The following is a 20,425-nucleotide window of genomic DNA, read 5'->3' as shown; positions in this document are numbered from 1 at the left end:
AAGGTTTTCTAAAGTCTTTGGGGGTTGAGCTGATGCCAAAGTGTGTGTGTGTGTGTGTGTGTGTGTGTGTGTGTGAGTAGTTGAGCCTTCAGCTCTATTTGCGCTGTCACTTCATTGCAATGTCCAGCCATGTGTGTCCTCTTGGTGCTTCGGTCAAAAACGACCCTTCTGAACCCGGATCCATGACGAACCCGACCACTGCCCTGCAGGAGGGCCTCTAAATCTGTCTTTGTGTTTGTTTGCGCGTGTGTGTGTGTGCATGCCCTTACCCTGAGTGCCCAGTGCCAGTCTCCTGCAGCTACCTTGGCACTGGTGCCCAGGATGTAACCCAATCCGCTGCAGGAAAACAGAACAACTGCCGATTAGCCACACACAGCCCTGATGCATGGATGTTATTTATATATGAAGTATATGACTCATGGTCCTGAGTTTGCTGTGTTTGTTTTCCGTCCCTTTAGTTTACCACTAAACACATCCTGTTTGTAGCCTGATTAAAGAGTTGAGTGTCTCCGCACTTGACAGCCTGACATGATGTGTCGTAGCTGGGCTGAGTGGGGTTTTTTGGTGAAAGCAGTTGTGCGATTGGCTGCTGCGTATTTAAAGTCTGCTGATTGGCGGTAAAGGGTGTCATGCATTGCGGTAAACATCATATCTGATCCATGTGATACACTGAAAGGACAACATAACCTGCACATTTACTGGAAACAATATACTGAATAAAAAAAAAGGTGTATCCATTGTTGTGCGTATGATTCACACACATTTTTTTCAAAAATGCACGTTTCCCCCTCTGTGGTGCTTTACAGAAGTCCACCCTAACCCTACCCTAACACCATGAAAGTTTCCTTTTAATCGTGCCTGCGTGTCATACGGCACACGCACGCACGTCTGCCGCTGCATGAAATGGCAAAACCAACACCCGGACGTCAATAACTTCATGTTCTGCTGTCAAATAAGGTTTAAAAACATGAGACAATGTCGCACATTTCTTACCACATTTCGCCTGTCCATACACAAACACTGAAGATGATTTTGAAAACCCCGATTTCCGGAGATTTCCAACAACAACAAGTTTGCGTGTGGACGAGAGGCCAAAGCCATTTACAAAATACAGTAATACCTCGTTTATCACGTTTAATTGGTTCCAGACCCCACCGTGATAAGTGAATTCATAATTATAAATAGAACATTTTTGTAAAATCTGTTTATGACCTTCTAAATATGTTTTTTAACATTATTAGAGCCCTCTAGACATTATATAACACCCCTATAGTCACCTTTACACTTACATTACCAATACAGTAGACATAATAAGAGTAAATAAGACATTTAAGACATAAATAGGACTCATGCTCGTGTGCGTTGCTGTGAATATGTTCACAACAGTGGCTCGTGTTCGGGATTATTACGCCTGTTGTGAGATAATTCAAACCTGCAATAAAAGCTTGTTGTTCCGGCGATCAAGTCTGTTGCTTGTGTGTCTCGCTGGACATTACAGTAACATTGCTGACACCTAGTGACCAGTGTAGAATACCACATATCATCACGTCTTTGGATGCGTCTTCTGAATGTCTTATATTTGTATTTTAGTTCATTAAGTTATTTTTTATGCTTGACAATGTTTAATTGGGGGAAAAAATACATATAATTTGGTTCAATATGCAGTAGAATTCAATTCCAAAGTAGAATATTCAATATTAATAAATGGAGTATTTTCGTAGTTAGAGCATCTGTTAATGACTTTCTAAATACGGTTTTTACCAGCGTATAAAAAACACCCTTTACACTCCTATTATTCTTTGTTTACACCACATTGCGCAACAACAAATGCGTAGGCTATGGGATCACTGCAGGGACATAAGAGATGGCTAGCATAGCAAGCTCCCGGGCTAAGCAGTTAGCCTCCAATTTACTTATTCTAAACTTTAAGTGTTTCAAACGAAGTAGGGAAGAAGGACAAAGCAAGAAGCCAAAAAGCTACCACGTCCGGAATGGAAGGAGAACTATTTTTTCACTCCATCATGTCAGACATGGCGTGGCTGACTCAGGTCATGCAATCTACTGTGTGTCTCATCCACGTAACATGACTGACGCACCGCACGTCTTTCAACTAGACCATAGTCGACCACCAAACACTCATCATTTCGTCTTTCATTCATTTTTGAGACGACTGTAATTAGCATATATTTTTATTTTTTCTTGAAACGGGTCACAACAACCTCGAGACATGCGGATGCTTGACTGCACTTCACTGAGAGCAGCTTTTCCACCTTCTATTGTCTGTGTTACCGGACAGTTTGCCAGGACCCGAGCACTTTGGCAACTCATACCAGAGCTGCTCAGAGGTCACTTTGCTTTTTCCTTCCCTCCGTTGTCCAAGAGGTACTATGCAAAAAAAAATAACAGGAGTTCCCACAGCCTGTTTTCCCATTAAAGTAGATTATGTAACGATTCACCACGTTATCGTTTCTTGGTTTTAATGTAATGCTACAGCGTCTTGATGCATTTCTCATTTTCTTGTTACGTCTGTAGGATTCTGCATGCATGAGGTCCGCATGTCGGTACGCACTGTACTGTGCATAATGTTCAACCTCAAAGGGCCCCCTGTGCTCCGTCCACCGGTCCATTCATCTTTTATCACTCAGCTTTGTTTACTTTCTCCCAATGGTCCTTTTCGTATTGAATACATTGAAAAGGCTGCAGATTTGAGCTCAATCATGCCTCCAGTTCCCATACTCATGCAGCACATCTTTACAAAAGTACAAACAGTCATGCGTTCTTGTGTGGAAGGTGTTTGTGCAGCTGGGTAACGTAGCGTTCCAGCGACGAGTCTGGATCATTGTAATTCTCTTTCGTATTTAAGAGAATCACGGAGTAAAATTTGTGCTTTTCCGCTGCTTACCTTCCCAGGGGGATGGCCAGGTAGAAGACAGAGAGCATCATGGTGCGTCTATTATTAGTGAACAAGTCTCCTATGATGGTGGGGGAGATGGAGGAGTAGCTGGACTCCCCGATGCCCACCAGTCCCCTGGAGAGCACAAACAGCCAGTAGTACTGCACAGACAAAAAGAAGCAGACAGTGAAGGTCAGTGAGTGACATTGTTTAGCTTCTCAGCAGCGTTGAATGTAGGAGGCGGCTACCCTGACAGAAAGAGAAATATATTCCAATAAATCATCTGATAACATTACAGCCAACTGTTTCCATGGCAACCCACTCCGTGGCTGCAGACTCCTGACGCTGCAAAATATGACTTCCTCCGACTATTTGTACAATTTAATAACCGTCACTGTCATTTAACACACAACTTGAGCAAGCGGGAGGGCGAGAGGTGTTGCATTGGTTACAGCTCATGGTTCGTTTGGATGACCACGCATCAAGCAAGAACTCAGTCAACGTAAATGTGGATAAATCTTCAAGGGACAGTACGGCACCCCCATCAGCAGTGTAGCGCATCAACAGTGACTTACCCCCCATTTTGTCCCGTGAGCGGTTAGTTGGTGGGCCAGTCAAGTAAAGAGTTTGGCTTCTCCAAACAATAAGCGTTCAAAAGAGTAATACATTTGAACAAAAGTGTTGGAGAGTAGAATCTGCTACAAGTCCTTCTTATTGCACCGGTCGTAAATCCATACTCTCAGGGCTCACTTATAAGTGGCTGTTAGCATTTGATGACATTGTGTATTTTGGTTGCTCTTGTTCAATGTGGTTAGCACACTCAAGAACACGTGCTGGACGAGCGCTGAAGAGGCTGAGGACAGGCCCTTTGGGTGGGGAGGGCCACTTCATTTCATCTCAGCCCTAAGCCGCCTGACTGCTATCTTGTCTCCAGCTGGAGGACACCCTCCTGAGACCATCCCTGCGCTGTCATTCCTTCCTGTGCAGGGAACCGGCCCGCTCACGGGAGACGTGACACTGGGTGAGCGCGTGACGCTGCTCTGGGGTCACGCCGTCTGCTGCAACAACTTGACAGGCTCAACGTCGCATGCTGCATGTGCCCGTCAGTCATGGCGGCTTGTTTGGACTTTTTGTTCCCTCGGTCATAGAAGCTATATTTTCATCAGTGTGGATTTGTGTGCTTCTGTGGGTATTCTTTCACGGTGGTTTCCTTTATACTGTACAGTGGAACCGCTTCCCATTAGAAATAATCCAAATTCAATTCATCCATTCCAGGAAGCTAAAAATGTTAGCGCAAAACACGGTTTATTGTTTTCCAATGATAGTTTTACACGCAGAAAACAATTTGAAACACATAGAAATGACAAACGAAAGGAAAATAGCGTTTCTCACTTTTGATCACGGCTGCAAAATAAGCCACAATGGAGCCAAAGAATGTCGCAAGTCAACTCACAGCAAAACACGAAAGCGATGCCCGCGTTGATCTTGCTGCCACATCGCCATCTTTGTCAGCAATCACGTCTTCAATCCAGGTGGAAGTACCCTTAAACGTTCATTCATCATTTATATGCATTTCAAATTGTTTTATGCACGTACAACTGTAATCGTAGAAGTATAAAATGAGTTTGGTCTTAACATTTTCGAGTAGGAATGTTGGGAACGGCTGCCGATCTGCTGTATTTTCAAGATCGGATCAAATTGGCTTCCGCCACGAGATCGGTCCAGTCCGGTTGCCGTATCACGTTCGTAACTCTGGGCCGCACTCCAACACGGTACGTGTGCTAATGTGCCTCAAAGCTGGCCGCCACTCGACACCCGCAAAAAGAAGAAAACGCACCACCAGCATGCAGACAACGTTCACGTTGGATATTCTGTTAATATAGTACATATAGTATTAATATAGTACATTTATATATTTTCTATGTTTATAGTAGAAGGTAGATCTTTGGGGCTTGGTCATTTTAAAATTAGCTCACAGGCTGAAACAGCGTGAGCCCCCCCCCCCTCTATTAACATACAGTCTATCACATTCTTAAGCCTGTGCTGTCTTGAATGCTGATATTGTTCACTTGTGGGTTCTGCCTTTTGCTGTGGTAGTACCGTACACGCTAGCGTGCACATTCATTGCCCCTGAGAGTAATCGAATAGCTTAATGAACACAGAGGCTCTTAAAGATATCAAACCCCAACTGTCAGGGTAGTGAAACCACAGTCTGATCTCCAAAAGGGATGCAGCCGAGGCAAAGCACATGCTTTCATTAGTTAATTGGAAGGGGCTGGAAGAGAGAGACGTTCAAAAAAAAGCCTCCACTGCCAAGTCAAAGCGTTTCAAGCGTATCATTCCATTTCCATCGTTTTAGCGTAAGCATATCGGCAATAATGAGCTTGCCGCTGTCGGACTAACATGCGCTGCCTTTGTTCCACCGTGTCGCTCCAACTTACGTCTTCGCTGATGAAGGAGCTCAGCAGCGTAACGGTCGACCAAAAGAAAATGCCACAGCTCAGGATGGCCTTCCTGTTGAAGCGGTCGCCCAGGTAACCGAAGATGGGAGCCGCCACCATGAAGCTGCAGATGAACACTGTGAAAGGAGGGAGAAATGATGAGACAGACAGCGGCCATGAATCCTCTGGTTTCTCCACGCCGTACGTCTCAGTGAAAGGAACTTCAGTGCTTTAAAACGTGTTTACTAGTTAGGCCTCATTCCCTGGGATTTAATCAATATTGACAGGCAAGCGTTTTAATCCCCTCAATCTGACTTTGGCATCTTTGTGAAGCAGAAAGGGCAGCGGTTTTGCTCCTGACAGCTGTTTTGACACGTAGGCAGCATAAAGATGCAGAGGAGGAAAGTGAAAGAGAAAAAAACAAAAAAAGAGGAGGGGTTGAGGACGTTATATAAGATACACGCATCCCACTTTCAGAGGCTCAACAGGACAAGGGACAGGAATCAGATACACACCAGTAATGAACACGTCCTTTTTGAACCCTTTTTGGGAATCTTTTTGTTGACATAAAATTGCAGGTCAATTTATGTCAACATGTGTTGTAGTATTGCCAACGTCATTATCGCTGAACAGCAACATAACTACAAGGCCCGTCACAATAACAAATGTTGCAAACTGTCCTGCACATTATTGTCGATAATCGATATTATTGGCTGCATTTTTTTTCATGAATTATATGGCATAATAATACAAGTACATCACATCAGAAGCAATAAACTTGAATTTCTCACGAGTATTTAACATTATAATTGGAATATCAACAGCTTTTAAATACAATTGCAGATGCAACTGTAGCAGCCCGAGACCTGTGAATGAGCGGTCCGCTGGGGAAATACCTCCGCACTTTCTTCCCGTGCAAACTGCGAGCTCCCCGCACCACAGAGAGCAGTCGGGGCACAGTGAGGGGGAACTACCGCTGTTGCTACGGAGCCGAACATCCAACTGCCAACGTGAAATCTACAGCGACGGAGACGAATCTCCAACATCCAACATGAGACTGACTTCATCAATGTGCAGAGTGAAACCCTCTTCCCATCCAAGCTGAGCTAAATGACCGACTTTGTGTTAATCCATTTATCGATTATCGTGACTGCCGTCTAATGACACGGCACTAAGACATGCACAATGGGAGTTCCTGTTTGATGCAAAGCAAGCTTCAAAGTAAAAGCACTGCAATATTAACCTGGATTCTACCACAGTAGTTCGGTAGGAATAATATTACTGGTTGGATTATCCTGTTAAGGGGGGTGAGCTGGAGCCTATCCCAGCAGACTTTGGGCAGGGTATACCCTGGTCAACAACAAGTCACACTATATTACAGCATTTTGTCTGCCTCCATCATGAGACTGTACTGTATGCGGCGACGTGGTAGGCGCTGATTGCGTAATGCTTAATGACTCTGTTGACAGCTCCTTGCAGGTCCAACTCTCTGAGGAGCTTTACTAACACACACTGTACACACACACGCACACACGCACGCACACACACACATGCACACACACACACGCACACACACAGTCTAATGGTATAAAATAAGCCCATTCTTGCATTTTTCTTGCAAGGATCAGCAAAAATATCCACATGAAGACAAGTCAGGTTGGGATGTGAGAGGTTGCGTCTCACAAGGCTGGAAAGACACGAGCATGAACACACACGTGCCCCCAGCTGGTCCATATGTCTTTTAAAAGATGGGGGCTGGAGATCATTACTCCCTCTTTAGCAGCCTGTCAAAAACATCATTAACGGCTCCATTTCAGCTCATTAGCAAAGTCCCTACCGTTTGTCTTGATTTCTTCTGACATTGTAATTTGTTGATTAGATACGCCATTCCTAACGCCTCGTTATCGCCCGTAAGCAGAGTCAGGTCCCCGGACATCGTGTTCACAATTATTCAGTCAACCATTGTATGCTGAGGTGGACTTCAGCGAGGCATTTTCCTGTCATTTCCGGACTACAGCGCACCGGTATACAAGCCGCACCCACTCAATGTAAAGAGAAAAAAAGATTTGCACATCTACAGGCCGCACTGTAGTCACACTCACGCTCCTATTATTCATTGTTCACAACACATTGCGACTCACGTTGTCTATATGTGCCCTGTGATTGGCTGGCGACCAGTGCAGGGTGTACCCCGCCTCTCACCCAAAGTCAGCTGGGATAGGCTCCAGCATACCCCACGACCCTAATGAGGATAAGCGGCATAGAAAACGGATGGATTGAGGGTCTCATGAAGGAGATTTATCATTGAATGATTTCTTCCTGACTGCAGTGCTCGCTTACTTGGATGCTTTCTTGAAAGAAGACATTAACACGTGCGTTCCTACTGTTTGTCTCAATTGGGAGCAGAGTAGTGGTTCAGTATGACAACATGACCGATGCCAACTAAGTCATGTGGAACTCACTGAATGAAACGTACAGTAAATAGATGACATATAAATACAGTACATAAATCTATATACAGTAGCCATCAAGCAGGAAGTGGAAATGTACTCTACACCATCCGCTAAACGGCCTTTAAATATGAATCATGCATAAATTGCTGCCCGTCCGCAAAAGCCACATTCCAAACCATCCACCTTCTTCCTGTTTATTCAGCCAAACGGGACAAATCCACATGTTTGTGTGATCCACACAAAGCTTTCAGAGATAAGTCCCCAAATCTCAGCGATCTTTAAAAATAGTAAATCTTGTGATGCTAATATAGCAGGAGAACCAAAACAGTCGTGTGGATGTTTACGCTGCAGGCCGGAAGGGAGGACAGGATTTGGAAATCTAATTTGGGGGTTAAAATGCTTCAGTTTGTTCACCTATTTTTAAAAGTAGCATTTAGGTCTGCATGCGAGACGCAAGAGAGAGTTGGTACCGTCACACATGAGACAGGCTTTGCTGTAAGTTAATGGTTAAGTCTCATCCTGCTGGCCTATCTGGGGAGAAAAGTCCCCTGGACTCCGTGGCTGACATACCGTGGTGAATCAAGGCGTGCCAAACCTGTTCTTTCCAAATGACATGCATATTTCCCACTGACACTAAGTGAGCTAAATACATCAATTACAGCCGTCTGAGAACATTCCATGGCAGACCAAAGGCTGTGTTAGAGGACCTGATGGACACAATGAAGGCATCATCATCTTAACTGATGAACAACACAAACACCCTTTGAATGAGGAGCATGTGCAGTCCTGGCGTATGGAGCCTTATATTCAAATCATCATCATATTATTCCTCATGTTTAGAAAATGTTAGTGGGCCTGCTTAGCATGCATTTCATTGCTTCTTTGCTTAGCCACAAGCACAGACTTTACAGTGTGTCCAGGATTTTGTTGCAAAGTGTGCAGAGGCTGACATTCCGTTAGAAAAGTTAGCCAAGCTGCGTCCCTTTCTGAAAAAGTGAATACAATTGGCCAATGATGTATACGGCATCTATAAATATGAGGATTGTAAATGTCATTCCATTTAGTGTCATAAAAGCACACACTCCATGCTGGTAAAATAAGTGTGAACGGTTAAAATTCTAAATTCTAAAAAATGAAAATGAATTTGTGAAGAAACCCCCACATAATTCTAGATGAATAGATGTGACAGGGCCCTCCCTACCTGAGTTCCTTTGTGTATACACCCAACACTACCTTCAAACACGTGACTTCATACGTGTCCAAAAGAGAATGCTGCCAGTCCAGCCAGCTGGAGGCGCCACAAAACCCGAGGTTCTAGTCATTCATTAATACTGATTATTCGATCATTCTCGTCTGCAACTCCAATCCCATATTCCAAATCCTTTCAACACGTAGAGGCAGACATCGAGGTCTTGCTTTGATTGGCCAGCAGCGCAACAAAACCTCTTGAGATGACTCACCCTGTGAACACAAGGTACAGTGAACAGAGCATCAGGAGGAAATGATTGTGTTTATGCGAGTGTGTTTAGGCGTGTGCTGTTTATTCACTGAGCCTGTGCAAACACCGTCGCCCATGAAGCACAGGATTCACCGGGAGGCAGCACCTGCGGGGCTCGGCTGTGGGACGGCTGTTTTGCAACCCATCTGTTTGAATTCAAGTCGAATCGTCGCATTTGACTGCTCGAATGGGATCGTCTCTGCTCGCTCTAAAAGGGACGGATTGGCAAACAGAGCTTTGAAGTCAATGATACTTTGTCAGGCTTTTAAGTGCGTCTGCAAAGCTTTTTATTGGCGAGCATGAAAGTTAACGCCTGCGTGCTTGCAGGTGTTGAAAGCCAAGTCTCAAGGGCAGTTATGAAATAAGTACAGGTGCTCGACATTGCCGTCTTACCGATATTTGATACACTGATATTGTCCAACACCTCATTACTGTTATCAACCCATAACGATACAGTGTTCCCGCAATAAGTGAAATCCGCAAAGTAGCCAACTGTGTTTTTGTACAGTTATTATACTGAATAACCCCTCACCATACACTTGTTGTGCTTTCCTCAGACGGGCACAACATTTGATCACATTCCCCTCTTGTCTAAACACTCTCAAAGTTCAATTTGAATGATCAACTTACGAGATTGGACGCAAGAAATTAAGTGACTGACTCCTCTTATCGTAGGGGGGGCGTATTTCTCACAGTAACTTTCAGCCGTGAAACCTGACAGTCAGGACAGACAAAAGCTGGAGGAATTTGACCGTTCACACCAGAAGAGGAGACGGTCCGAGGAGCAAAGAGAAGCATGTGCAACAATCAGCAGGTCTGTACGTGTCTGCAGGCTAGACGGTGTCAATCAGCCACATTGTCCCGTTCACAGACAGGTTCCATGACAGGGCTGATGGCATCGCTAGATTTCCCATAAATACAGCGTCCCTGCCCACGTTCACTTATCAGCTTGCTGTTTGCATGAAGAGTCAACTATGAATGACGTATGCTTGTATGACAGCTCTGGATCGAGCGTCACTCTTGCATGGACTCGTGTTTACTTTCACACCGAAATGGTGAGGAATTTACCTAACGTGAATGTTTTCTGCGCGCAGTCACTGAAACAAGTGAGATTTCTTTTGCTATTTTGAGCGACGTTGCCAAGCAACCGCGGTAACTCAATGTAAAGCTGTTCACTTTCGCATGTCTGCTGTCACCCTGTCAACACTCCACGTGATGCGCGGAACATAGGACAAGAACCTCCACCCTGTTTGCTGCTGACACGCTTATGCTTCAAACATCTAAGGAAGTCTACGTGCACAGTACATCACTCGCTCCTTGAAAGTATGAAATAGCAGCCCTCTGCTCCTACAACTGCTCAAGTGTGTTTGAGGGTTGCTGGGTTTGGGCAGCGGGCGCAGGTCCTCCGGTGAAGGTTTATTGGGGGACGGGAGCACATCATACAGTATGTACTGTAGCTCTGATGTTGCTCGCTTCCGTTTCCCAGAGCTGCCTCCAGGTGAGCTTTCTCCTCTCCACGCCTTCCCACCTCATCCATTGTCCCTCCTTGGCAAGAGAGACCAGACAGCCTTCGCGCTTCTTTCAGCCTCCTCGTGATGGCGCACCTCCTCTACCACCATTTTCTTCCTTTGTGAGGCTGAAGCTTTGCGCCAAGTTGGTTTATTCACTGCAACGCCAAGTCCTCGTCTTCCCAGCCAGACATGTCCCACGCCAACACATTATTGTTTTCCCACCTTATCACAACATTGTTCTCGGAAAGTTACATCTTTTTTTCGTTAGATGGACTTTTTTCTTCTAAATTTTGACTTTTTTCTTGTAAATTTTTCATTTTTTCTGTTGTTTTTTTTAATTTCTTGTTTAGAATGTGCTGGGGGCCAATAAAAAATCAGCCACGGGTCTTAAATAGCCCCCAAGCCACACTTTGGACACCGCTGGTTAAAGGAATTGTGACTAAATTCAGCTGAGGCGGCTCAAATTAAAAAAGTGTCAAATAAAATCCAAATATGAAATGTTCTGCTCCTGTGGTTGCCAGAGGTAGCGCTTCAGTGGTGTGTAAATGTTTATTTTGGGTTCTGGGCCTCACAATATCACACCAGTCAACATTTGCGTTTGTAAATTTTCCGGAAAAAGAGGGAAAATAAGGGGAATTCTGGTCCATGTTGTGACTTTGGTCGACTGTTCACGACCATACTCCAATACTTCCTGTTACAAATGTTGCACAGTGCGGTAAGGCTGCTGTGAGTGCGCGCTATCGCTGTCAAGTGCACAGCTGGGAGTCTTTTTCTTCCGCTCATGATTAATGGGACCGCCTGTGGAGGCTGTGACACTTGTATTTGGACATTCACGCATATCAGGATTCTGCCTTCGGGATTCCCCTTCATGTGGCGCCCGATATATTCCCGCATTCCAGCCATTTCTCATTACCACGAGTTTACCCCACAACCCTCCCCTCTGTTCGAGTCTTGACCCGTGTTGGGTTACCAATTCGTCGGCTGCCTTTTGATAAGTCTGGGAAATTTTGCTGCTCTCTCGCCTGCATCTGAACAAATAATTCCCACAGAAGCTGCTAAATGCGCCCCGAAACTCCCGCTTAAACCCTCTTTTATTGTATCCAATCTTCCCGCTTCTCCGAGCTGGCGGCTGGCGCATAGCACAGCTGCAGTTGATCTGGACTACCTGGTCAGGGTGAGAGCTGCAGCTGGGGGGAATTAGGAAGAGCATCATCTGCTGTATTGCTTATTAGCCACACATGTGCTACGAATAAGATGCACTGCTTTTCGAGGCTGCACGAATAACAAAAAATGATTTTTTTCTCAGGGTTGCTCACTGTGACTGGTGGCACAGCGGAGGACAAAAAAATCCAGCCCAGCACAGCGAGGACTTTTCGTTTGTTTCCCGTTAGCGCACACTGGAGCAGCCGGCATAACGGTGACGACAGCCGACCCTGCTTGTTTGAATTTGGGCTATCCTTGTTGTTACGCTAATGGGATATGGAAAATACAGCTGGCACACTCGTCTTAAAGGGGACACACACTCTTGGTGAGCACCAGCTCCGTCTTTGACCTTGACTGGCTTCATGCGCACTATAAAAGTCCACGTGATTGACTGCAGTGGTTGTGTGTGGGTGTGTGGGTGTGTGTGTGTGTGTGTGTGTGTGTGTGTGTGTGTGTGTGCCTAATTGAGCTTCCAATGGCGCCGGGCAATCAATCGTGTTCTTTTTTTCAAGAGAAGCAAAACAAAAAAAGCCACAAATGATGCTCTCATACTCAAATGCTTGGTGGGATGATGTAAACAACGCAGTAAGAGCAAAGACCTCCGCCAAGGCTGAAAAGCTGTAATTCACAAAAAAAAAATATACAAATTTGTTCAATTAATATTTTGACCTTATCCTTCTGAAATGACTGCTTTTGAAATGACAAAAACAGCCACAGGCCCGCTATGGACGTATTTGTTCTGCTTTTCTTTGCAAATGCCTCATAGCCAATGATGCAAATTCCACAAATCCATCATGAAGTTCTTGATGAAAACGGTGGATGTTTGACGTGAACACTGTAGTCTTTTGCCACTTTCTTGCGTAACTTCCAGGCAAAAGACACCTGTTCATCAAATACAAATCATTTGGGGCTTAACTGGAGTCTCCTTGGCCGAGGTCACTTGCGCTGATTCGACAAATAAGCGGTGATTACTTTGATAGCGTGCTTTTTAAAGTCGCTCATCAGCGGCGTTATTGCTTTGTCGACAGGAAGTGAAAGGGAGCGGCGTTCCAATGGTGGGCCACAGCTGCCCTCCTGCGAGACGTGGCCTATAAAAATATTCCTGATATAGAGACACACGTAGACGCGCCGCGGTGATGTCGGCCAATCATCGGGTCATCTTGCTATTCTGGTCTCGGCAGGAGAGGGCCATGCAGTGATTTGGCTTTGGGAATAAATAATGCAGAAGATTAAACCCCGCTGGCCACAGGTGCGTCTTTCTTCTCCGCTGCATTTGCCTTTAACCCAGAGTCTCTCAAACTCTTGTAAGGTGCCGGGAGGGGGGTGACAACGAGGAAAGGACAGCTGCCAAACTGCTGATAGAAAGGAAGAGAGAGAGGCACCGAGGGATAGTGACTAGGGAAGGAGACAAAATAGGAGCAGCTGTGAGCGGGCAAAACAGCTGATCAAGCACTGATTGGCTTCTCACTGCGGAGAAGGAAACCACGGAGGCTTCCATTGAACGGTGCAGTATTTTATAAACTACAATGATCAGACTGGTGGACGTACATGACACCCACGTGTTGGTGACTCAAGTCTCCGTGAAGACCGGCTAGTGGTCCTTTTAGACTTGGGACACTATAGGTAAGATCCGTTAATCATCTTTAATACGTGGAATGATAAAAAAACACAGAATGATGAAAAACTTGTTATTCCGTCTAATACGCAACGTGCGCCGTGCGCTGATGAGGTGTTCACGCACACTGACACATGGAAACACAAACCGGCAGTCAGCTCCGTTGTGCGTTTGTGATGTCATCGGGGGTTGACTGTGTAGTTCGTTGCTAACTAACACGCAAGCATCTGCTTTTCTGTTCATCACGGCTGCAAAATGACCCACAACGGAGCCAAAGACGGTTGCAAGTGGCAGCCTTTTCATCAAGAAGGTGAGAAACGCTATTGAATTCAAGAAATAACACAAACAGCAAAACATAAAGTGTTGTGTCCGAGTGGATCGCACTGCCACATCGCGTCTTTGACAATCGTGTCATTGGATTTGCATTCTTTGTAAAAATGGATTCGGTTGAGAGTTGGACCTTCTGGAACGGATCAATGATGGCAAACAAGGTTCCCCTGTCACTGCGGTAAATACACACTCAGCACCTGCGTGGAAAGATGTCATCGCTCTGAAACGCCATCGTCGAGCAAATAAACCACCACAATGAAATTCATTCCCAGTTCAAAAGTGGGGAGATGTTTTGGCAGCGCAAGTCTCCCACGGCACCTGTGGCCCCATTCCTTGAGCTCACATAGCAGCCCAGTGACAGACTGACACCACGTTAAGAGCCGAGCGCCGTCATGTCAGTTGGTGTGTGAGAGCGTGCATGTCTGGGTGTCACGTTACAGACAAGGTGGGCAGCCACACACAGAACGAGACAGTATGCCAGCCGTTTGGAGCACCGGCTCCCCATTAAGCCTCCGTACATCCAACATGCCTTCCACCCTGTCCCAGTTGGGGATAATTAATCCGATTAAGACTTTATTTCTGATTTGCCTCAAAGCACTTTGTGCAAAACCCTGTGTGACACAGAGAAGGACAACTCTGGTTATCCAACGGGCTAAAAACTCCCCTGAACCAAAGGTAATACCATCCAGGTGAAACCCCGCTTCCATTAACCTTTCCTGCCCTCCACGCCCGCGGGACTAGTCCGGCCCACAGCTGTGTGAGAGCGTCACTCACCTCAGACAGCCTGAGGGCCATTAGTGCAGACCCCCCATTTCCAGCGGGAGAGCTGAGAGTCTGCGGGGCTCAGGTGAGAGCATCTCTGTGACGGAGCTTGAGGCTCAAACATCATCTTTAGCTGACAACCAGGCACACCTCATCCTCTCACGAGAGAGCTGAGGCCGCACGCCCTCGGGTAATAATGACACTCACGCGTACATACCTCTTGTCAGTAAGTCTTGTCTCAGCTCCTTTTGAAGGGCCAAATACCACAAATAATTGGGGCTGCAAAGCCCCCCCCGACCCAGGGGATGATCATCCCACAGCCGCTTCTTGTTGAAGACAACTATTCTTTCCTCCGTTATCTCTAAACTAGTTAGTGATCCCAAGGGAAATGTTCTTTGCACTTGTAGGAGAGCTGAGTGGTATTCAGGGTCTTTTCTCAGGTGAACGTTTGCCTTCTGTGTGTACGTGTTGTTGTGCAGCTTCATTCTGCACTGGCAAACGCCAGCAAGAAGTACGGCGGCCCCAACTGGTCAAACAAGCGAGGACAGTGAAACTTAAGCTTGGTCGGTCCCGTTTATGGCAGCAACCCTTTTCGTCAAGTCCTACTACACCAAGTTCTTCTTCTTATTAAAAAGTGCCCGCTTAAGTCACCGCGGACATTCAATTTGAGACCCCATTTTTGTGAAAAATGTTTGTGTGCATTGCAGAATTGTTAAGGTCATCATCGCTAACGACCGAAACATAACCACCTACTGGCTTTGGACCCGACTGGACAACACCACCCAAGACTTGCAAATCCATTTGGACTTTGACAACATTGATTGAGGACTTGACTCAGACTTTCGCTTAATGACTTGGAAATACGTGACATTTTCAGTGAGAGTGTTGAGTAAAATGTGTTATTATGTCATTTCCAGCAAGACACCCAATAAGACAACCAATAAGTTCTCCCCAGAATCTCAGTGAACGCATCTACTAACGTCCAATCAGGTTCAAGAAGATGCCAGAGAGTGGCAGTGATGAACGGCGAGATGTGTCAACATGCTACACGTCACAACGCTCATGACTTCTAAGGACTCAAACATTTCAAGCCTCTGACTTCGGACTTGACTCGACCTGTCTTGTTTTGACTCAAGACTTGACTCGAGACTTGTGACTCACTTGAGACTTGCAAAACACGGACTTTCTCCCACCTCTGCCTACGACTACGCCTTGCCGTCTGGTCTCTCCGTATCTATCGCACACGTTTGATTGGCCGGTCAGCAGTGAAACGACACCTCAACTAAATTTCAAGGTCGATTACGTCAAATACTCGCGGCAGCACTAATAAAAACAGAATAAAAAAATAAGGTGAAAAACTGGCGTGTAGTCAAGGTCAGCAATGTACATGTACATGCCCTACTTTTTTGTCCAATCAGATTTCAGCTTCTGTGTGATGCCATGTTTACGGAATCTGCCCACAGCCTTCAGAATCAGCAGCGTTGGCTGTCACGTACACACTGTTAGCTATGGGGCAGCATCAGACTTCTGATTCGCCCCTCAGGACCAGCTTGCAGGCTCCCAGTTCTGATTGGATGATCAGAGCAAAGAGACAGGCCCTGCGTTCTGATTCAATACCTGCACGTAGAGTTTCATGGTATTCTGCCAGATTCTGTTCAGCTAAAAAGGTCTCAATAATGTTGAAGGACACCAGGGTCAAATAGGTTTGAGTGCACCGGGAACCCATGCCATGTCACCGTCCCACGCAGGGTTCAGGCATTTTTGTTAAAGGTGTGAGGAAAGCGAGACAACGCCCACTGCCTGTCAAACACCTCGCCTGACAGTTTGTGTTCCCAGGTGGAGGGGAGCTAACATGACAAAGGCGGCGAGGAGGGAGTGAAGGCAGAGCAGGTCTGGCCTGCAGGTGCTCACAGAGGCTGGGATTGTTCTCCTTGGGGAAGGAAGTTAGGTGGAGAGGGGAGTGGTGAACCGGAGGGGACGTGCATACTGTAAGAGTCACACGTCCAAGCACCCTCATTACATCACCCCATAACCTCCCCTTCACACCTAGGCTCCCGGACCGTGCCCACCCGCTCCCACAGATCACAAGCCTGGACATCTAGCATTCCTCAGTCTGTTGTGAGGAAAGGTCGTCTGGGGATCAGGGGCCAAGCGGAGTCTGAGCCACAACAGGCCGAGACAGGCCAAACAACACCGCACGCAGGTCTGCTACTTTTAGCACTGCCGGCTGGGTGCCTTTCGGAGTCGTCAAAACGCAGCCGCCATGGAGGGCAAGTCAGGCCAGCGTGTGCGAGTGTGCAAATAACTCTAATTAACGTCCCATCCAAACAGATATGAGTCAAAGTGTTTCTTGTTAGCATTCCATACAAGTCTTGTGTTGCAACATGTGCTGCAGAGGTGTTGGTACGAGGCTGTCACACGGCAGAGCAATAAAACCCAGGAGAAAAAATATCTGACACGCTACAATGGAATTGGGTGAAAATTAGATTCAGGAGCGATGAAATGGGTTTTCAAGTGGAAAAAAACAAATGATTTAAGTGTTTTCTGCTTTTTTCCCCTGGATGGTATTTTAGTCTTGAAGACACCACTGAGGTCACCCCAAGTTAGTCTAGGAACATCCAGCAAAGCAGGAAACACTGAGCTGTATTCTTTCCCAAACCCAGGCCGGCCTGCTCGGCCTCAATGGCGCTTTGTGTGCACGACCGATGGCGTTGAAATGACTCTGAGGCCACACTGAGACAAGACCGGCTCCTGTCCTCCAATAAGAGGGCTTTGCAAGGTATCTCCCTAAAAAGGTGGATTCATTAGGGTCGAGATTGGAGGAAACCCTGCCCTCAGCCAAGGTGCACACACATTATGGCGACGTGCATGCCAGTACTCAGGAAGCAGCCTGCCTCGAGTCCCAGTTTCAGATTTGTTTTCCTTTCTCGCCGTGCTGCTGCTGCTGGAGTAAGGCGATGCCTGCTCCCAGAACACCCCATTAACGCACCATTATGTAACTATTTACTTTAACGTAAGACCTTCATAAAAAGCAAGCCATTTTGAAGATATGCCAGCGAGTAACAGGGAGACCGGTGCACATGCTCATCAAGTAAAAAACACATCATTCCCTGAACCTAAGGAGACCCAATACAGCACTGACACATCATAAAACCCATTTTTGTCAGCATATTCTGCACCTGCTTCTTTATATAATTAGCATTTGCCGAGGTTGCGTTACCACTGTACTCTTCCACTGTACGTGCACAACAAAGAGAATGTATGTCAGCACCAAAATGACTGCAGTGAAGAAGACATACCTGTTTGCAACAAGGCAACTCCGCTGTCAGACACCTCGTAATGCTTCTGGATGTCTTGCGCCACGCCTGCAAACAAGAGAGGAAAATGGTAATGAGTTTACAAGACAGTCGTCATTCGTTTAGAAGAGTCGTGACGGATGGAGTGGAGTGCACGTTGATCTGACGTAGGCCCGTCACCATAATCGATAAATCGGGTTCATCGAATGAATAAAAAAAAAAAAACAGGTCGGTAATTATGACGCCCTCGGTAAATTGACATGTGCATGTGTGTGTGTGTGTGCGTGCCACACAGGCTGGACGACAAGAGGGTTCGCTCTGCATCCGTCTGTGCGTGTTGCAAAAGAAACGCAACCATTCACTACGGTCATATGGCATACTGTATATGGCATACATTTTACACAACATACAGTACATACAGGCAACTTCTGTGTCAAGCTAATGTGGATTACACCTCTCATGACAACAATTATTAAAAAATTGTCTCAAAATATGTTGACGATAATATCGATTATTGACGATAATTTGTAGCACAATTATCAACCAGCAGAATTTGTTATCATGACAGCCTAATCTGACGGTATATCTGAATTAGAATAATAGAATAATAATAATTACAATAATAATAACGGATTAGATTTTGTAACACTTTTCGAGGCACCCTAATTTTTGGAATTTTGTGTACCTTTACACCCCAAACAACACTGTATGTCATTTTAAGTCATTTAACTTTCCCGAACATGTTTTGTCTCATGAGCAGCTCTGGAAGGAAGTCGCCAGACAAAGCTGCAGTGAGGTTAAACATAAATAATCAGTCTCACAGGCGATCAGCGGCGCTGTAGTGCGAGAGTCCGCAAGGTCCCTGAAGGCATCTGAAGCCTGCTACTGTAACCCAAGCACACTTTTGCAGAAATGAACAACATGCACGTAGTGCGCATTGCTATCATGCCTTGATGACATGGATGTAACAGGTACTGGGATGTGGGTTTCCCTAGACTTGGTATGCAAATACATCTAAAAACACATGTTAAACTTAAGGATTAGTCAGTTAAATAAAACCCTTCATGGTCCTACTATTTGAGACATTTGTATACGAGCGTTAAGGAGTCCATGAACAGGAACCTTTATAGGAACTTTCCCCAAATACACCTTCAAGGAAAACTGCACTTTGTATTTGGAATTTTGCCCATCATCCACAATCCTGATGTGAGACATGAACGCACGTCTTTCTGTTTTCCGTGCGTTCTAAAGACATGAAAACAGATAAAAAGAAACAGCTCATTAATGCACGGAACGGGACACGCCTATGCCGCCTACAAAGGCCGCTATTAAAACACCTCCAAAAGCCTCCAACCTGGTTTTATGGTTTTATGTCCATGCTGTGACCATGTAGTAACAGGAACAGGACGGTATTTTGCCCTATTTCGTTCCTTTTAAGGATTACCTTCCTGGGTGCACCGGTTTCACATAGAAGCATAGAAACCAATGACTACAAACAAAAACACAGCAGCAGCTCCAATATTTAGTGTTACCTCTTTGGTACTGAAATTATAATAATAGCCGGAGGCGAGTGTGTGGTGAAGCAAGTCAGTCGCTAGCCGGCTAGCTAGCCGTCAATTTAATACGCCAGCAACGTAGCTCGATTGGCGTAACAACGTTCATAATAATAACAACAATGTCGCTGTGGCTTGGTTGATATGCACGTCACATGATACTATGGAAAAGGAGCGTTGTCGGCGCTTTGTGGAGCTTTTTTCAGAAGGCTTTATAGGTGCAATAAGTGTCTTAGCTGCGTCTTTTTAGCTGTTTTTATATCTTCTAGAACACACAGAAAAGAGGAAGACATATGTGTTCATGTCTCACATAAGGATTGTGGATGATGGGCAAAATTCCAAAGAAAGCACAGTTTTCCAAACTGTTTTCACCTGAATTTGTATCCTGCCTTTTGTATCGGAAGAAGCGTGGCTAGCAGCGCAGTGTGGCTTCTTAATATTAGCACAAACTGACAAAAACATTTTTCAATTTATTCCCTGAGGGTTAATTTAAGCGGTTGTTCTTTTTTTTACAATAAGCAATCCGTAATAAGCAGTCGATGAATGGTTTCAATAGGCGATGACTATTTGACGAAACAGCCGCTAGTCGCAGCCCGAATGAAGAATCACGACAAAGATCACAACCAAGTAGATGATCAGGTTCTCTCGCTATGCCGGCAGGTGTTGACAAACTTGTTTCTGTGTTTGAAAAGTTAGGTAAATTCCCGCTATGTGGACCAAAGTGTTACCTTACCCTGAGAAAGTGAGAAGTAAAGAAACGAGTATCCGTAGTGCATTCCATTATGGAGGCTGCAGAAACACAAACTATTCCCACAAAATTGGGAGCACAGATGAATTCAGAATGTCTTCTTATCCCAAGTGTGAAACCAA

General features: G+C 45.6%; 1 protein-coding gene across 2 annotated transcripts in view; it reads right to left on the bottom strand.

Moving 5' to 3' along the window:
• Positions 1 to 20,425, bottom strand: part of spns2 (SPNS lysolipid transporter 2, sphingosine-1-phosphate) — a 67,386-nt gene that overhangs the window by 25,700 nt on the left and 21,261 nt on the right. For both annotated transcript variants that reach the window (XM_054754339.1, XM_054754341.1), the window contains exons 2-5: positions 18,006 to 18,071; positions 5,335 to 5,471; positions 2,903 to 3,054; positions 270 to 336 (exon numbers count right to left, since the gene is read on the bottom strand). In XM_054754339.1, coding sequence (XP_054610314.1) covers positions 270 to 336; positions 2,903 to 3,054; positions 5,335 to 5,471; positions 18,006 to 18,071 — 422 coding nt within the window. The remainder of the gene's footprint in view (positions 1 to 269; positions 337 to 2,902; positions 3,055 to 5,334; positions 5,472 to 18,005; positions 18,072 to 20,425) is intronic.

Source organism: Dunckerocampus dactyliophorus, chromosome 16, assembly GCF_027744805.1.
Source record: "Dunckerocampus dactyliophorus isolate RoL2022-P2 chromosome 16, RoL_Ddac_1.1, whole genome shotgun sequence".
Taxonomy (NCBI): domain Eukaryota; kingdom Metazoa; phylum Chordata; class Actinopteri; order Syngnathiformes; family Syngnathidae; genus Dunckerocampus; species Dunckerocampus dactyliophorus.
The sequence above is the reverse complement of the archived record's forward strand: the minus strand, read 5'-3'. Positions and strand labels throughout refer to the sequence as shown.